General features: G+C 39.9%; 1 protein-coding gene across 1 annotated transcript in view; it reads right to left on the reverse strand.

The window, feature by feature from the left end:
- Positions 1-14050, reverse strand: part of MYO3B (myosin IIIB) — a 406696-nt gene extending 392646 nt beyond the window's left edge. Inside the window, exon 1 of the mRNA XM_047084875.1 lies at positions 13974-14050. Coding sequence (XP_046940831.1) covers positions 13974-14050 — 77 coding nt within the window. The remainder of the gene's footprint in view (positions 1-13973) is intronic.
- Between the last annotated feature and the right edge of the window lie 6303 nt (positions 14051-20353).

Here is a 20353-nt window from a genome sequence, read left to right on the forward strand (position 1 = left end):
CAGACAGACAGACAGACGGGGGAATTGGTTGATTTAGTAAGAGACTCTATCCTTGTGGTAACACAATCCCTTGCTTGGAAGCTAAGAATAATTGTCTTTTTCTTGTCCTGTTTTGTTTTGTGAAGGCAAACTCCTGGAGAGCAGAAGCTATGTCTCTTTTTGGTCGTTGAGAATATTCTTTCTGTTGGTAAGTACAAATGGACCAAACATGACCTCTGCCTGTTGCCAACAACAGGGGCAGATCTCACACCGCCAGCTCAGTTCCAGATCCCTGCTCCGACAAGAGAGGGGTGGCTTGCCCAGGTTACACATCACGCTGTGGTGAGGAGTTTCACATATGGCTGTAAACTAATAGCAAAGCTGCTGCTTTATCTTATCAGGATTGAATGTCTAAAGACTTCCTTAGGAGTTCTAGTTTCAATCATCAGCAGAGAACATGGTTTTAAAAAATAAGCCACAGAATATTCCATAGTTAGGTTTTGTCAAACATGATTCCATAGATTTCTAGTGTCTCACACACACACACACACACACACACACACACACACACACACACAAAGTCAGGCATTAGGCTTCCTGATGGAAGAACATCCCACTACCTAAGAAATGGTATTTCCAAAAAAAATTAAACCCAAATCTGATCTTCCAGATTACCAATTTACAGGAATAAAAAGGGACAGGGCAACCACATCATAACACACAGAACTGTTGAATCGCTATGTTGTACCCCTGAAACCAATGTAACATTGTGTGCCGACTGTATTTCAATAAGAAGGGCAGAGCAACATGTTAGACAATACCATCCATGTACAGTAAGCAAAATCCAGACCCTAAATCTCTCCAAGAAACCCTCCCAGACAAATGATCCAATTTCTTCAAACATTAAGTTGCAAATAAAAATAAATTGAGAAGGATAACCTTAGGGTTAAAAGAGGCTTAAAATACATACCAAATGTGAAGTAAAGTGTGGATTCACACACAAAAAAATATATAACTGATATATATTCAGTTCAGATCACTGATTATTTGATGATACTAAGGAAGCATCGTTAATTTTGTTTTAGCTGTGATAACTGTATTTGTGGTTATATTTTTTAAAAGTTTCCTTATCTTTTAGCAATACACAATGAAATATTTACAGGTGCAACAATATGAGGAAAAAATAAGAAGGGGCATTTACATGACACAACATTGGCCATGAGGGGTAATTACTAAAGCTGAATACATGGGGGTTCATGATTATATTCTGTTTACTTTTGTATGTTTTCCAATTTCCATAATAAAAAGTTTTTATTTATTTTTATTTTTTTAATGTTTATTTATTTTGAAAGAGTGAAAGTGTGTATGAGCAGGGGAGGGGCAGAGAGGAAGAGAGAGAATCCCAAGCAGGCTACGACGTACCATCAGTGCAGAGCCTGACACAGGGCTCCATCCCATGAACCAAATCGTGAGATCAATGACCTGAGCCAAAATCAAGAGTCAGACACTCAACCAAGTGTGCCCCCCATAATAAAAAGTTTTTAAAATTCAGTGTAACTAATGTATGTCAGTGTACATTCTGGAATTTATACACTTGGTCAAACCTACCTCCCTAAAGAGTTTCTCCACCACCGCTCTCCATGATATTCTAAAGTCTCAAAGTCTCATGAAAGGCTAGCACTTTACTCATGTAAGAAACAGTAAATTTTTAACCAACAAAAATACACACCAGCATTTGATTCTAAAGCACCCACATTCATACTGTCAGAAAGTCACCTTCCCAATCCACCTCTAGCTGACTGAGGCACAGGCAATGCCCCTCTGTGGCTGATGTCCCAGCCCAAACTGCCACTAAATACAGAACTATAGTTAGGAGGAACTAGTGAACTGCTGAACAGCACAGGAAAATCAATAGGCAGAAGAAGGCAAGTGACCTTCCTCTGTCCATCCAACTCCTGTTCTTTCTTCTTGAAGGAAGAAAAGAAAAAGAACATCAATTTACAGACGCTGAAATGAACAAAAAGACTCATCACCACAAAGATCTATCATCTTTTTCATCTTGTCCCTGAGAAAGAAACTGCCCGATGGCATTAAGCTGAATCTGCCCAAGGCTATAAACACAGAGTCACATAAGAGAAGAGAGAAACACACACTAACCAGCTGGGTGGACAGTCCCTATGCCACTGGTGAAGGGCCTAGAAGAAAAATGAAGAATAGTCCATGGTGAGCTTTGACTTTGGCAAGAAAGAGAATCCATGCCACAAATCTCACCTGGTGCCCTTAAAACGGATGTGTTTAGTGAGGAAGGAAAAAAATAATACTAATCCAAGGGAGGAAAATGCTCTTGGAAAATTCCCTGTTCATTCACCTGTGTCTTTTCAGAGGCTCTAAGAGCTGACATCGACATGGGGTCAAAAACAAACAGATGAGCTCAATTCTTCCAGGGTTGAAGTGAGCACTGAACATCCTCATTCTGAAGTGTGGCCTTTTCTTCCCTGTCCTACTGCTCTTTCTTTCTTTGTGCTTTGCCTGTCAATTCTTTGGATTAATTTGGATTAATCAAAAAAACTAGACCTGGTGATTCCAAGGTGATTGTACACCATCTCCCTTTCTTTCAACAACAGGTCATAGATTAGACAAAATTACCATAAAATTTATCACTGTGTATTCTGTATGGAGTTTTTAAATGCTAATTGTATGCAAGCCCTAGATTAGGTTCTACAACAAATATAAGTAAAAATAACAAACTCAATTCTTCTTTTGAGGTTCTAAACCTGTTTAGAAAACCCTTAAGACTTCTGGGGTAAGGTGGAACAGTGAAGTCAGGTAACAACTTTCTCTAAAACTAAGTGAATGAACGATGTTAACAACAAAATGTTGAAATCCAGCAAAGATACATTAGCGGCGATTAAACAAAAGAAATGACACAATGTCATGCCATAATATGTGAAAAACAGAATTCAGGGAGAGTGAGAGATGGGAGATCCCACAGTCAACTTCTGTTCTCAACCATGCTCTCTTTTCCTAGAGGTGTGGTGGGTTTGGGAGTCGGTGAACAGACAAAATTCTGAAAAACCTCAGCAACACTCCCAATTTAGAAAGAAATAGTCAGAGGGGGAGAATTAGCAGCAGGGAAATGAGTCAAGGCTCATTCACTTATATATTCAATAAGAATTTATTAAGAAAGTATTCTATAATTACTCAAAACTAGGCTATGTGGGTCATTAAAAGGAAGTAGAAGAAGTAACCAGGTTCTATTCTAAAAAAAAATTACATTTCTAAAGATATGCAGAAAAGATGGCTCCTTCCAGGTGGGATGACCCTAGCACAGCACTTAAAACAATATTTCAGAAAGAAGAGCAAAATCAATATCCATCAACCATGATTGTACCTAATGCCCAGTGCGAGTGCCCCTACATCAGAGAGCAAGGTGAACAAGTCTCAGAGAGACAGACATTTCCTGATAAAGCTACTGAATATCACAGCAGAGAGAGAATCTTTCAGGTACACAGAACCAATATAGACACACACACACACACACACACACACACGCACCACAAAACAAAGAAAAAGCAACAGAACAAAAGCTTAGGTTCCCCTCCACTCAATACTCAATATGAGAATATATGTAACCTATATGTATAAAGGTCTGAAGGAGAAAAAAGTGTGAACAAATATTTGTATATTTAGCCAATTTGTCATTCAAGTATAAAGACAACAGACATTTTCAGACATGCAACAGCTCAGTGACTCCGTGAGTCCCACTTAAAAAAAAAAAAATGACTTGAATGCCAAATCCAGCAAACCAAGAGATAAACGTGGAGCTCTAGTAAAAAGTCCGATAGGTCTGAACCTATTTACATTTAGAAATAAGGTTAAACAACAGTATGATGTACATTTACTTCACACCGAGAATGTTATACATTTCAACAATAAAAACTAATAATAAACCAAATTCAACAGTATGGGGGGAGGTAGAGGGAAAAATAACGGTAGAATCTCCGCACATTTCTTTACTTTCTAAAGATGATAAAGCAAGAAATTGATACTTAAGGATACTACTTGAAATTATAAAGTTAACCAAGATTAGCAAAAATAAGGAGAAAGTATATGTGTTAATTTTCTTACCCATCTCAGTAGTCAACAGATAATTGATAAATTGATAAACAGAGTTTAAAACCCCTATGTCAATGTATAAAAGAAGTCTAAAATACCAAAAAATAGACTATAAATCTCTGACATTATCATAAAAAGTACATTTACTTCTTCTGACACATAAAAAAAAAAACATACAAAGAAGAGACAATCCATGGGGAAAGAGATGGGGTTGGGGTAGGGATGGGGGAGTCATTAAAAACAGAAAATATAATGTAAATTAAGAAGCATGCATCCTATAATAAATAAATATAAGATTTCTCAATGAAGAACAAACCAAATCTGTAGAGATCCACATCTAAAATAAACTCTCCATGAGACTCTTTATAATTCAGAAAGGTTAAAAGTAAAAAGGATATCAAAGATAAACCAGTCAAATGGTAAGAAAAAAGAAAAAAAATCATAATGTTAATATCAGAAAAGAGCAAATTCAAGGGAAAAACTATTAAAGAACATAAAGGGTTATTTGTACGTTCAGTAATAATAATTGAGCAATTACTATGCAGTAGGAAATGTTCTGCACATTATTAGAATCACCAGAGTTTAAATCAATAATGTGCTTACACATGTTATAAAATCTTTCACCACCAAAAACAAAGTGTCAAAATTCATAAAAACTTAAACCTCTAGGAGAAACCAACAAAACTCAGTAATAGTAACAGACACTGCCACCCATAACAAAACAAGAAGACAAAATAATAAGAAATATATATAATACAATCAATATGGTTAACCCAACAGATACAGATCAGAGTACAATCCAACATAAAACTTCTTTTCAAGTACTTTTTAATTTTAAATTTCATTTCAGTCAGAGAAGAACACTTAGACGCATCATATGAACAGACTAAGAAAGAAAGACCATGTGATCACCTCAACAGATACAGAACAAGCACTTAAAAACTTCAATATCCATTCAGGATTTTATTTAATGCTCAGCAAACTAGAAATATAAGGGTATTTCTTCAACTTGATAAAGGCATTTATAAAAACCCTAGAGTTAACATCACACTGAACTGTAAAAAACTGAATGCTTTCACCTTAAGATCAGGAACAAGGCAAGGATGTCTGCTCTCCCTAGTTCTATTCAATATTGTGGGGGAGCCAGTGCAATAAGGCAAGAAAAAGAAATTAAAAGCATCCAGATTGGAGATTAGAAAGGAAGAAGCAAATAGACTTTATGTGCAGATGGCATGTTCATCTATCTAAAAAATACGATGGCATTTACATAAAGCTAGTAGAACTAATTAGTGAGTTTATTAAAAATACAAGATACAAGGTATTTTAAAATCAATCATATTTCTATATTATCAGAAAGGAAAGCTTTTCAACAAACAGTGCTGAAACAACTGTATAGCCATATACAGAAAGAAAAGAGGTTTCTCCACCTCTTCCTCTCACATACAAAAATTAACTTTAATTGATCATAGAATAAATGAAAGAGCTAAAACTCTATGAAACTTCTAATAGATAAATATGCAAGGATGTTCATTGTAGCACTGTTCCTAGTAGAACCAGACACAACTGTAAGGTCCATCATTATGAAGAGACTATGCAATAAATCATAATAATTACATAAAATGAAATACCATATAACCACATATAATCATTTAAAAGGAAGGAAATGAGTTTTGTGTCAATTAATATGAAAAGAATAACAAAATAAACAATTATGTTTTTTAAAAAGCATTGAACAGTATGTAAAGATGGTAACTTTTCTGTAAATAAAAGTGTTTATACTTACAGCTATTTTATGTGTATGTTTATGTGTGTGTATCTATATATGGGTGTATCTTTATGTTTGTATTTTCCAGAAAACTACAAAAGAAACTCTTACACTTTAGGAAGAGCTATCAGAGAGGGGAGAGATTAATATAATTTTGAGAAAATTTATACCTTTCTATACTACTCATTATTTTTTGAGCTAGTGCATATGTTATTTTATTTTAAAAACTAAATAATTTTTTTTAACAAATAAGAGATCCCTACAAGGAGATTATTCTGGCCCAGATGGCTGCTGAGATTGTGGGAGAACAGAAGTCATGTGAAGCAGTAGAAACCCACATTGAGAAGAGAAAACAAAAAAGTAGAGAAGAAAGAAACCAAAAGGACCATGCTTAAAAGAGGAGTGGTAAGTGGGTTCCCTACCAATTCTACACCCAGGCCCTCTGAGGTCTGCTAAGCTTTGTCTGTCCTTGAACATCCATGAAATTTCTTACTACATTCTTCTAAGAAGCTCTCTCTTCTCACAAGCCAATCTAACTCCCACATAAACTGGTTTTAATTCCTAAGAACCCCAAAGAAGCCTGGCCTGTACCCTTTTTGAATATCTTGCATTATTTTATAGTGGAGGTGCAGCCTTACCTTGCTGAAAATGAAGCAATCTGAAGCATGTACCCTGTGAACTCCTGCAGTCAGTCAAGCCTAGCGAGTATGATTTAAATAGGAACTTGTCCAGCAACATTTTATACTTGTGAGAAAATTTATGATTAAGATTTCCATTTCTGAGTATGTTATTCAGAATAACTTGTCTAAGTGTTATAATATACCCTGTATGAACTACAAGTCTTAGAAGAATGTTTTTAAACTAGAGAATAGCTTTTAAAAAGCAATCAGAAAAGTAAACAGTGGAAGCTCAGAGGGAATTTGCATAAATATTAAATATAATAAACACCCAGAGACACATAAAATAAGAAAAGACATATCATATAAGCTTGAACAAACTAGAATATAATTCCAAACTATCATATAAGCAAGTGTGTGATACAATGGTAAAGGCTGGGAAGAGACTAGGCCCATTTTTAGGAACTGGCTTAACAAACAGAACCCATCTACACATGGCTACAAAGAATACATTCAAGCACAGCTTGGATGTCATCTCTTCTAGGAGGCTTTTCTTAATCTTCCCATTAGACGTGACCTTTCCTTTATGTATCACCTACTCTTTTCTAGCAGTTACCACATTGCCTGACATTCACTGTTCACATGTTGGTCTTTTCTACCAGTGGGCTCCTAGAGAACACGTGTCATGCCTTCCTAATTTTTTTCTGCCTCATAGGCAAATGTCCATTGTATAATAAGTGTTCAATAAATGCTTGTCGAATACAAGATTAAAAATCAGAACTTTAAGAACCAGTGAGGTTTTCTTAATTAAAAAACCATTGTAGTTTCATAGAAAAGTAAGGAAATGAAGAAAAATAAACAAAGAAAAATACTACAACACTCGAAATAACCACTGTTAGCTGTAAATATAATTGCAAATAAACACACACAACCATTGATTCATTCATGTCACAACCTTACTTAAAAAAGTAACCTGTGATGGCCTCCTATTGCTAAATTAAAGTCCAAATTCTTCAGTCACATATTTAAGACCTCCACAACCTAAATACAGCCTTCCAATCTTATCTTAAAACTCTTTTCAGGGGCACCGGAGTGGCTCAGTCAGCTGAGTGTCCAACTGTTGATTTCAGCTCAAGTCACAATCCTAGGGTCGTGGGATTCAGCCCTGCATCGGGCTCTGTGCTGAGCATGGAGCCTGCCTGGGATCCTGTCTCTCCATCTGCCCCTCTCCCCCACTCACATGCTCTCTCTCTAAAAAATAAAAAATAAATTTAAAAATTCCTCTTATTTCCCTGTATCAAGCTTATGATGAATTTCAACTAAACCCCTCACCATTTCCCAAACCATCCTTGGATGTCTGCACCTCTGTAATTTTGTCTGAATGATTTCTACCATCAGGAATGCTCATCCCACCATATCCATTAATCAGGAGTCCTACCAGCCCGTCAAGAGCCAGCTCATGTTCGTTTATCCCTCCACAAATAGGCAGCTCCTTTTCCTTTGAAACTCTATAGTACTCATATATGATAAGCTGCCTTGTGGTGTCGGTCTGTGAATAAACCTCAGATCCCAAATGAGGTCCCAAGCAAGGCAGACAGACTAATTCATATGCGTCCCCTCTACATTTATATCAGCTCAACAGACATTTGTGAAACAAAAGAAGAGGTTGAGTATAGTTAAATATGGAAGGCTGTATTTTGCAGTCTCAAAGCAATGACTTCAGCTGACCCCTGAAGAAAGTGCATGCCTTGGATTAGTGGAGTGTGGATTGTGGGAAAGACTGTATACCCCTTCCATTGTGACAACCAAAGACATCCCCTGGCATGGCTTCCAGGTAAGGATTAATTGAAGGCATGACACAGGGACCATGGGCAGCTGGAGAGGGAATTAATGAGCCCTGACAAGATCTGGCTGGAGCAAAAGAATTACTTCCACCAAAGAGGTGAGAAGAACACCCAACACCACCTACCTTTGAACCTCTCTCATGCTCCTATGGAGGAGGTAAGTCAACCGACAACCACTCCTTTTCTTCCCTTTTCCACTCATGTACATACTGACAAGCAATGAAAAATAAGGTAAAGAATATGGTCTCTAGTCCTGAATTTCATCAAATCCCAGCTTTTACACTTACTAGCTACACTGGCAAGGGGAGAATTGCTCACCCTTCTGTGCCTCTGTCTCTTCATCCATAAAATGGAAATAATGAAAGCACTCACCTCTTAAAGTTGTGTGGTAGTCTCAACAAATAGGAAGCACAAAATACATTATTTATTATTACATCGTGGAAAAATCTGCTAACTGGAAAAGAGGAATATCACCACTAGATACCCTTTTCCTAACATTGTAAAACCGTATCTATCATAGGGAATTTGCTGAGTAAATACTGGATGTTGGACATTATACCACATGCCACACCTCCATGAGGAAGTAACTATTACCATTTCTATTTTACAGATAAGAAAGCTGATGCATGGAAAGATTAAGGAAGCTAAGCTAGAAGCCAGAATTTTTTTTTTTTTACCCTACTCTGCCTCATTGATTTAAGAAATGTTTAATGAGCATCTGCTATGTGTCTGGCATGTTTCTAGGTGTTGAAGATACAAAAATGATCAAAACCAACCATGGGGCACCTGGGTGGCTCAGTCAGTTAAGCGTCTGACTTCGGCTCAGGTCATGATCTCACGGTTCATGGGTTCAAGCCCTGGGTAGGATTCTGTACTGACAGCTCAGAGCCTGAAGCTTGCTTCAGATTCTGTGTGTCCCTCTCTCTCTGCCCCTCCCCAACTAGTGCTCTGTCTCTCTCTGTCTCTCAAAAATAAATAAAAACATTAAAAAAAAACAGACCCAAATAATGCCTTCATGGAGCTTATATTCTAGGAGGGGGAGAGAGACAATCAACAAAATAAGTAAGTATAATATATAGATGATAGGTAGTAATCAATCGCTATGAGAAAAATAAAGTAGGAAAGGTGACCAGAAAGTCAGAGTGCGTGACAGGCAGGGTGGTAACAAGACCAAGGAAGACTCACTGAGCAGGATACATTTGAGAAATGACAGGAAAAAGATGGAAGAGTAAAACTCTGGGGGGCAACTATTACAGACAGAGGATACAGTAAGTACAAAGGCCCTGAGGCAGGAGTTTACTTAGCATATTCAAGGAATAGCGAGAAGCCAGTTGCAGGCTACACTGGAATAAGAGAAGAGAAGGGAGAGAAGTAGGTGGTGGAGTCAGAGAGATATGGGGTGAGGGAGAAGCAGATAAATCACGTAGGTCTTTATCAGCCCCTGTAAGGTAAGGACCTGGCTTTTACTTAGACTGAGATCAAAAGCCATTTGTGGGATCTGAGCAGGAAGGGCACGATCTGACATGTTTTAACAGGTTACTTCGGTGGCTACACAGATAGTAGACTGAAAGAGGTGCCACTTGAAGATCCCTTAAGAGCAAAGCTATTGCAACAAAAAAGGATCTCCAGAAGGTATGATCACAACGGATTGGTTTTTTCAGAACAAAGTGCTGGGGAAGCCTCTTTCCACCTAACCTATGATGTCTTGTTGAATACATCAGTTGTGGGGAGCCCTCATTCAATTATATTGCAACTGGGAGCCTTTCTAAAACAAGCTGCCAGGGTGCATCCACAGCAGCTGGCTAGAAATCACTGCATTCTCCCTCATCACTCTTCAGCGTTCCCTTCATTTTAGAAGATGAACTTGAACACAAAACTGGCTGTCCAATCTCAGCACAACGCTGACCTGCTATGATTGGGACATTTAGAACATGGTCAAGTGGCAGAAGTCCACAGTCCAGAGAGTGAGGCTTGAGCTTAGCCAGACATTCCACAACGTGTATACCAAGCACCCACTCTTTGCAAGCCACTGAAAGACTTTATAATGAATCAGACTCAGTCCTGACCCAAGTGGGCATATGGTTCACACAGTGAAAGGATACAGTTTAAACACAAATCACTACACAGCAGTAAGTATACACTATAGGTTGTAGACTACAGACTAACTACAACTAACATTGGGAGGGAGATGGTCCACCCAGCCAGGAGGATTTGGGGATGGCATCTGACTTGGGCTTTCAAGGGGAAGCTGGAGCTGGACACACAGATGCTCAGAAGGTTTGCCAGGCAGATGAAACAAAAGGAGAGACGGGAAAATGGAGGACTTAAATTGGGAACCACGGTTGGGACAGTTTGGGAGGACCCAGCAACACTCATAAAAAATCCCTCAGCAACTTATTTAAAATGTAGATTCTGGGCCCACTCCCCAGGAATTCTGAGTCAATAGTGGGTGGAGGAATCTGTATTTTTATCAAGGACTTTCAAGTAATTTTAACGTTTTCCACTCAACTCCACACCCACTTTGAGAAACAATGGTAGAGATGAGTTAAAAACACCCCATGTAATTTCCCCTATTATTCTCTCTAAGATAATCCTGTTTATTTCTTCTAAGCACTAATTGCTATAGATACTACTTTTGTATCTATTTGTTTATTTACAATTGATTCAATCCATGGGGTATAAGTAATGACTTTTCACCTTCAAGCATAGGATTTCACCAGAGAAAAATGAAGTTATTTTTCTCAGTAAACACAAGGATTTTACAGAATGTGTTCTACTTATTAATGCTTTTTCAGCTACTCACGGTTTTTGTAAAGTACGATTGCTTCCAAAAATGAAATCTATTTTTAGGCAGGTAAATAAGACCTTTTTACCTATCGGTATGATCCCAAAATTCCTACGTTGAAGCCCTAACCCCCAGTATGACGGTATTCCAAGGTGAGGGCTTTGGGAAGTGATTAGGTCATGAGGGTGGAGACTTCATGAATGGCATTCATACCCTTATAAAAAGAGACACTGGAAAGATGATTGCTCTATCGCCACCATGTGAGGACAAAGCAGACCAGGGCCTGGACTCTCAGCTGTTCTGGAACCCCCATCTGGATTTCCCAGCCTTCAGAACGATGAGAAATAAATTTCTGTTGTCTATGCCACCCAGTCTATGATATACTGTTGTAATCGCCCAAACTGGTTAAGACAGTCAACAAGCTACATCGTGGATCAAAATGGAAAACTATGTGATTTGATCATTTTAAGGCTATGTATGGATGGGAAGAAAATCTTTCAGATTTACAAGATTTCTTTTCCTAACAAGTTCCAATTATTTCACATGTGATGTAAGTAATCAATTAGCACTCCTTGCGGACAATCAGTAAGTCCTGTCAGCTCTACTCTAAAAATAAATTCCTGAATCTGGATATCTGCCACAACCACCACCACTACCACCAGGGCCACCGCAGGCCCCCACAGAGCCTTTTGGGCAAATGAGAAAACTGACCGCTCATCACCTCGGCCAGGCACCTCCACCAGGGCGCTTCCTGCAGCCCCGCCACCTCCTCCGGGTGTCCAGGCCACTCTCGTCTCCCCTGGCGCACAGCCCCGGGCTCCCTTCCTGTCCCCGGCCTCAGTTCTGGCCCCTGCCCCTCACAGTCTGCTCTCCACACAGCTACGAGAGGGCTCTTTTTTCAAAGTTGCATAAAATGCCATTGCAACTAGAACAGGATCCAGTCTCCTCCCACCCTGGCGACAAAGGCCCCTCTCCCTTTGGGGCCACACCTTCTGCTCGTCTCTCGCCCGAAACCTGCCATCTTGCAGCTGGCCCAGTGCTCCGCGTTCCTTCCCACCTAAGGCACCTTGCTATTCCCGGGTGGGAAACATTCTCCAGCTCCTTCCCACCTTTAAAGGCTCCGCTGGCGTATCTCGGCCTTCGAGGAAATTTCTGGAACCACCATGCTCACGGCGGAGCCCGAGGAGGCTGGCTGAGCGTGCGGGGATTGGGCTGGGGTTCCCCGAGGCGTCACCAGCAGGGGTACAAAAGTTGCGGTTGGGACAGGAGTGAGGAGGCGCTGCCTGAGGAAGGAGGTGAGCTTTGTGAGGGGCCCCTGAGCAGAGCGGGGGCCCTTCCTAGGGAGTCACAAGCCTCAGAAAAAAAAAAAAAAAAAGTAAAAAGTTGGCTTGTGTCCGTCTGAGCTGTTGAATCTCTTGGACCTCCAACTGGGCAGGTGGCCCTGCTGGAGCGAGGGAGCAGGGAGGGACCCTACAGGAGGCCTCCCACGAGGACGACCTGGAGGCCAGGAAGAAGCGGCAATGCTCACCGGAAGGTCTCCCTCCCCCCTGCGCGTGCCAGTGAAGGGAACCGGATCTCCGCTACTGCGGAAGGGGCTGAGAACCACGCAGTGCCACGCTAATTCCAGAGCTGGGGAAGCAAGGGATTTCTCTCTTGGCTGGTGAGGCGTGCACTGAACTGGAAAGCAGGAGACCTTATATTTCTGGGATCTGGGCAAAATATTTTTTTCTTAAGTTTATTTAATTTATTTATTTAGAGAGAGTGTTTGTGCACGTGGGGGAGGGGCAGGGAGAAAGGGAGAGAGAATCCAAGCAAGCTCCAGGCTGTAGCACAGAGCCTGACTCAGGGCACGATCTCACTAACCTCAAAATCGTGACCTGAGCCAAAATCAAGAGTCAGTGGCCTAATTGACTGAGCCACCCAGGCACCCCTGGGCAAAACCTTAAATCTCTTCAGTTCTTTGTTCTTCCCTCCTCATCTGAAGAATGAGGTGGTTGAATTAATCACTGTTTCTCAAAGTTTGCTCCACGCACCACTCAGGGTACTTGCTCAAACCCAAGGCTGCTGACACTGAATCTTGGGGCGGGGCAGGAACTGGCATTGGCCAGGGCTCCCTTGGTAATTCCCATGATCTCGGAGTTCATCTCTAGGTTCCCTTCTCTAATGTATTATGAATTTTAAACCTTAAACCTATACAAATATTGGGGAGAGAGGGAAGAATCGTGGCATAATTGAATTTATCTAATATCATTCAGATTGTCATGTTACCAAATCACAAATCAGTCAGGACGTTGCACTCACTTAGGAACAATACGTAACCACAGCTATGACAAACGATTAACTAAATGATCAGATTTTTCACTTCCTCACCAAAGCATGGGGAAATTTATCTTAGCGTTAGCTGCCTTAAACCTCTCTGAGTGAAATACATTAAAAATAACTGCAAATTACTGATGACTAATGCCCCTCAATTTGGACTCAAGCTGAGAAATTCTGTGCAGAATAAAGTGGTTTATAATCCCACACGTCCCATTCTATTATAAACTGCAGGTGGCAAATCAAGTGGCTATGAACTAAGCTGTGTGTGTGTGTGTGTGTGTGTGTGTGTGTGTGTGTGAAAAGTCAATACTCGAGGAGGGTATTTTTTCACTCCTTTAATGGGACTTTAACAGCCCCAACAAAAGGCAGATGCTAGCCATCCGGACCTAGGAATCTGGGTGGTGCCTCACAAGGGCCTGAGGCTAGAGTGGCTGTGGTCACCCACCTCTATTGCACACCAGTCAAGGCAGCTGCGCCTGCCCTTTGCAGAAAAGCGATCTAAACCAAGCACAGAAAAGAAAGCTGGAAGGAAAATAATTGCAACTCACACCGATGACCTATTTTCTGAATCCGGCTTATCCGAGATTGCATTCTTACTCCTCCAAAAAGCTGCAGAACACTTCATGCCCAGAAAATGGTGCCTTTGAGGAGCACATGGACCAGAATGTATGACACATCGTCAGCAGAGGACTATTTTCTGACCCAGGTTCCAAGTGGTGTTAGCCTCAGACAGCTATTGGGGGAGGGACTGATAAATCTACCAAATCCTTGGTGGCTTTGCTTCCCTGCTAGCCAAGATTAACATGATGCTAATTGGTAGCGAACCTAATCTATTTAGTGTCTCCCACCAGCACAAGCAGCAGAATCAAAACAGCAGAAGCAGCAGAATCCCGGGCCCCATGTGCACATCATGTAATAGCTCTAATTTTATATTCCCCCAATTTTTAGGTTGCATTGCCCCTTCATTTCAGACATGGCACAATCAAACTACCCATCTTCTTCTAAGTCAAGAACTAAGAAAGCCTGTAGCAGGTTCACTTTTGTAAGTGACAGAAGCACCCAGGGGATGCACACATGAGTTTCTGACCTGAATTCCCAAGGAAAGAAAAGTGACTTTCAACAGCATTCAGGAGCATGCCCTGCATGCCCTGTGTGCAGAGCACCAGGCTAAGAGGACAGAGGAAGAGCTAGGAACTGGAAGGCAGGGCCCACCTGCCTGCAGGGAGCTTCTTTTCTGGTCAGCTGAAGGAGCATGAGAGCCCATGTGAAATAAGCTGAATCTTGCAACGCAGCAGACAGCAAGAGCCAAATAACTTTGGATTAGCTGCATCCATAACTTCTGAGGAAGAGTCCATTCAACCCAGAACCAAGACTCCAGGGGGAGTGCTTCCTGGAGTAGGCAAATTTAGGTATGGTTCTGAGGAAGAAGTGAAAAGGATTAGTGTAGACAGGCAGGAAGGAAATCTGCCAACAACAGCACTCAGATATGCAGATATAAGAGCATGGTTTAGAGAATGAAGACCCCACCTCTGCTACTCATTGCAACCTTTTGTATTTCCATTTACTGTCATTAAGAATTTTAAGAATAAGGATAATGTGTTCTGTGTTCTTGTATCACCCACAGTGCACATAATAGATGCTCACATACAGCATCTTCTATAATTATAGCATCATATAGTTGGACTGAGGATATAGAATGTCAGCAGGATATAGTCTCAAAGGTCATTGACAGCCTGCTCAGGAGGACTGGCTAAAACATCTTTGCCAGGAATTTGCCCCTGACCCTTCCAGATTATGGAATTATGGACCCTTCCTAGTAATTTTTCCTCCCTTCCTTCCCCACCTCCCCACCTCCCCACCTCCTACCTCAACCCTCTAACAGTACTTATTGGTTCAAAGTGGAGCATCTGCAGGAAGGGACATGGCCCTGAAAATGGCTGAGAGCTCGATCTGCTCCAGATAAGTGTTTCTGAGAAACAAATTATAATGCATTCCCAGTGTGAGTGCAGTAGCAGCAGCCTGACAGCCATTTGCATAATTTCTCTTCTGTAACGGGCCTCAAAAATAACAATAGGCAAACCAGATAGCATCTATTAATTTTAAATTTCCTTGAGCTGCTCTTTTAATGGAGGTAAATCCTAAGGCACTATGAAGATTTTAAACCCATGAATTATATAGTGTAACATTTGTTCTCTCCAAGGAGACATTTTGCAGAACACACAGTTTGTGTTACTATAGAATCACCAACTGATTCTGGAATGTCCAATTGTTCTGAACTAAGATGGGAAGATAGCTTGCTTAGAAAGTTCATCTAAGAGTGGCAGGAAAAAATGGTATCAAAAATAACATATTATAGGGGCACCTGAGTGGCTCAGTCAGTTAAGCGTCCGACTTCAGCTCAGGTCTTGATCTCACAGTTCATGGTTTGAGCCCCGTGGCTGGCTCTGTGCTGACAGCTTGGAGCCTGGAGCCTGCTTCAGATTGTGTGTCTCCCTCTCTCTCTGCCCCTCCCCTGCTTACACTTGGTCTCTCTGTCTCTAAAATGAATAAACATTAAAAATAAGAAAAATTTTTCAATAAAAATAATATATAATAATGGTATCAAGATAATAATAACAGTATCCATAATAATATGGTATCAAAAATAAGACATACACACATCAAGTCAGCAATGACTCAAAAACCCAGAAGCAAAAGAATGTTGTAGATGATTTTTGCAGGTGTTGACATCACTACACAGTCAGCAATACAAGGATAGGGACCAGGCCTTTTAGGTCACATACCTCAGGCTTACCATAGGGCCTGGTATATGGCTACATAATGTTGAAAGAAATGACTAACTGGATGAAGGATGGAAGAATGAATGTGATTTATTTATATAACAGAGGCAACTAATATACTTTAAAAATTTATATATCAGATTTATTTTTCCAGAGACCTAGAAATAACAAGAATGTTATCATGTTCATTCATATGTGCCCATGTGTATACACAAGGGTACACACACCTCCAGTAAAAATACCTTGAGAAGGCAAGTACATCAAAAATAAATACTTTTATTTTTAAATTCTTTACATAGCAGAAATATTTCAAAACTAGCAAACCATATTATAACATTTTAAAATGAATTACTACAGATTAACCTTTTAGTCTCCTCCATCTATTTATGGAATGCCAGGCCAAAGAAAGAATTGCAAAGCAAGGGTAAAAAAGCTACTTTTTGGGTTTCTTCCCCTGGATAATTTTTCCAAAGAACATTCTATTACGTTTTACTCTAAACAGATGCATTTTTGGCAGGACTAAATAATCCATTTTCTGCTCTATTTTAATATCCATATTTTCATTTCATGGATCTTATCCCTCAATTCCAAATGACATTCTAAGTCAAATGAAAACGTAACCAAAGTCATCAGCTGGTACTTTTTTAAAAAATAGATCTTGATGGTAAAAGGCGATAGGACCTCTGGGTATTAAGTCTGTCCGGAGTGGAACAGCCACTGAAAAATGACAAATAATGTGTTCGACTTGAGATTTTAAACATTTGGCGACTTGGAGTTCACTTGTTTTGTAATACACACACACACACACACACACACACACACACACACACAGAGAGAGTCCACCTGTGTCTGAAAAAACATGAGAGAAAGAATGGCTGAAAGAAAAGAGACAAAGACTGACTGTGATTTTGATGTGGCTCATGTACCTGGGTGAGGGGTGGTTCTGGGGGGTTGTTCCTACACTTTTAAACCTCCATCTATGTAAAGGACCATCTTCCTTCATCATGAACTAATATGAGATTGCCCCAATTATATTTTGGATAACACCATGTTGAAATCCTTTGGTATTAGTATTTTTAAGTTAATCCTTCTAACACACCCTCTAATCAAAGCGCAGTTGGATTCATTCTGTCACCAGTCAGTGGTGCCAGGGTGTAGCAGGTCCTTGTGACATAAAGCAGATTCCTTGTGCTCATGAGTGTTACAGAAGAGAAATACAAGATAGCACAGGAGGCCTAGAAAAAGAGAGCTAATCCAGCCCATGAGGTGGTGGGTTCTTTAACTTGGTTGCACATTGGAATCACCTGGGAGATTTTAAAATACTGATTCCTGGGTCCCACCATTAGAGAGTGGGACTACACTAGAGTGTTGCTCAGAGCACCAGCAGTTTTAAAAACTTCCCAGATGAGGCTAATGTGCAGAAAAATTGGGGTATCATAACTGTTCTCCAACATCAGATTGCATCAGAATCCCTGGCAACACTTGGAAAACACAGGTTTCTAGGCCCCAAACCCAGAGTCTATGCATTAGTTGTGGTTCAGAAGAGCCTCAGAATGTGCATTTCTAACAAATTCCAGGTAATGTACATTCTTGTATACATACCTGATGATTTTAGGTTAAAGTCCTGGATGTATAATTGTGGGGTCAAAGGATTTGAATATTTTCAAGGTTTATGCATAAATTTTGGGGGAAACATAATGGCATAGACTGGAGAATGATCAAAATAAATAGAAATACTTAAATATATTAAGAATATTTTGGGGCATCTGGGTGGTTCAGTTAAGTGTCAGACTTTGGCTCAGGTCATGATCTCATGATCCGTGAGTTCAAGCCCCACGTCGGGCTCTGTGCTGACAGCTCAGAGCCTCGAGCCAGCTTTGGATTCTGTGAACCCCCCACCCTCTGCCCCTCCCCAACTCGTGCTCTCACTCTGTCAAAAATAAATAAATGTTAAAAAAATAATATTTCTTGCACTAAATGAAGTTTTTTTCAATCTCTTGTTCTTTTTCTAAGCAAAAGACAGCCATAGATATTTCTTTTTCTTACTTCGATTTCAGAATAGTCCAGGTTGCATGCTCGCACACAGCTCTCACAATGCTTTGGCCCCTGAAGTCTCAACTACCCGCTTATGTCATCTCAGAAAGACCAACTCATTAGCTTTCTTAATTCTCCTAAGTACCCCTGGCATTCTCTAACTGCCCATCCAACTTCTTCCCAGGGAAACCTTCAGCTTCTCTTCCTCTCAAAGTCAGAATAGAAAACCTAAGTACCATGGTCCGCACATCTGCACACCCACAGTCCCACACCTGTTCTTTTTTTCAAATGGAAAGGTTTTTCTTGGCAACCATCTTGCCCCAACTCCTCCTGCTCACTAAGTCCCTAATATTAGCAAACAACAAGACTCTTTCAGGATCTGGAGTGTTTCTATTTTACCACATTTTCCCACCAGACTATTTCTCTGTGTGGGCAGAAATGGTGGCTGTCTTGTTTACCATCAACTGCTGTTCTCCCAGTGCCTGGCAACAGTTCTTAAAACATGTTTCCTAAATGAATGGATGAGATTTAGCAACCTCCCTTTTGTATGCAAGGCTTGTAAAATTCATAAGCACTTTGAATATTTAAAAACAAACTTGACAAGACAAAACAGTTTGCAAACAGCCATATGGTGGTTTCCTCACAAGAGTTGTTAAGAATGAAAATATCCTAGTTCTACTGATTTGATCTAAACTGAATTAGCAATGCACCCATTAGAAGTAACTCATAAGAACTGAATACAGAATAGATGTGCTGTGCTGTTTCCCCCAACTAGATTATAACGTGGGGATGATCTTACCATGGTTGCTAAGTGTGGTTGAGGAGGTTGCACAACTGCCCCAAGTCATCCAACCAAGGAGACCAGAGGGAGCTGAAACACAAGTGCCCTGGCATGGGACTTCATATATCCAGAGAAAAGGAAAACTTTTTCTAATGATCAGAAAGGCACAGTTGCTTACCAAGCTGTCAAGCATTTCATAATTCAAACAAAAACTGGGTTCATTCTCTGTGTCTTATATTTATTCATACTCCTCAACCTCAGGAAGCAAAGTCCTTAAGTATGGAGGTGCCCCATTGATATACATCAACTAGATTGAGTATGTTATTAATTGATAATTAACTGCTACTTTTATTAAAACTACCTTGGGATGGGGATGGTGGTGGGAAATCCCAACTGAACTATAGTTTACTCATTTGGGATCAAATACCATTTTAGCAGTTGAAGACAATTCAGAAAACATGTCCTTCTCATTTAATAGGAAGAAAGAGGCTCAGAGAGATCACCTACATTACTGAACTCAGAATAGCACTCTTAAGCCAAAGTCAGATATAAATGAAATTTTCCACTAATCTAGGCCCTAAACAGCACCTCATAACCAGCAGGACCAACCCTTTAGTCCCCGGCTAAACAAGTCTACTGATAAGTGAGCAGCTCTGCAATTTGACTGAGACTTTGAATTCCAACTGAGTTGTTATATTGCATGAATGATTTTTCATATCACTTAACATCAAGATATTCTCCTAACTTTCAAAATGAACTCTGATAGCAAAGAAATAAATCAAACTTTTATAAGATCTAATAGATGTCAGAGGGTTCTTTCTCTGGCAGGAGTTTTAATTCTTTTCTTGAAAAAAAAGATTAATCATCAAAGCAACTTAACATAAAATTGAAATTCCTCATTTATATTATATTGAATTTATATTACCTGCCACTTCTATCAACTCTATAGGGGTAATTTTCTGTATTGAATTATTTATATTCTCTTGTAATCAGATACCTGATAAACTTTTAAACATTAATACATCCAACTAATTCAGAGATGGTAAGTGAATTAACCCTGAAAATGAAAATCTGCCTGTCAGAACTCAGAGCACTACCGAATTTGTGTCTGTTTATCTACCCACTTACCTATATCCCAGCACATATATCTGTATGAGTAGATTGCTGTAGTATGATTGCTGCATATAAGGCACCTGATTATTGTTAAATGAATGATGAATGAATGTAATAACTATTGTAAATTAAGATGGCAATAGATAATGCCCACGATGGTAGAGAAAATAATAGATTAGAAAATTATTTCAATACTCTGAATTTTATTTTATTTTATTTT

This window comes from Lynx rufus, unplaced genomic scaffold (genome assembly GCF_022079265.1).
Source record: "Lynx rufus isolate CCGP_SWC_20201006 ecotype Redwood Valley unplaced genomic scaffold, mLynRuf1.p SCAF_2, whole genome shotgun sequence".
Taxonomy (NCBI): domain Eukaryota; kingdom Metazoa; phylum Chordata; class Mammalia; order Carnivora; family Felidae; genus Lynx; species Lynx rufus.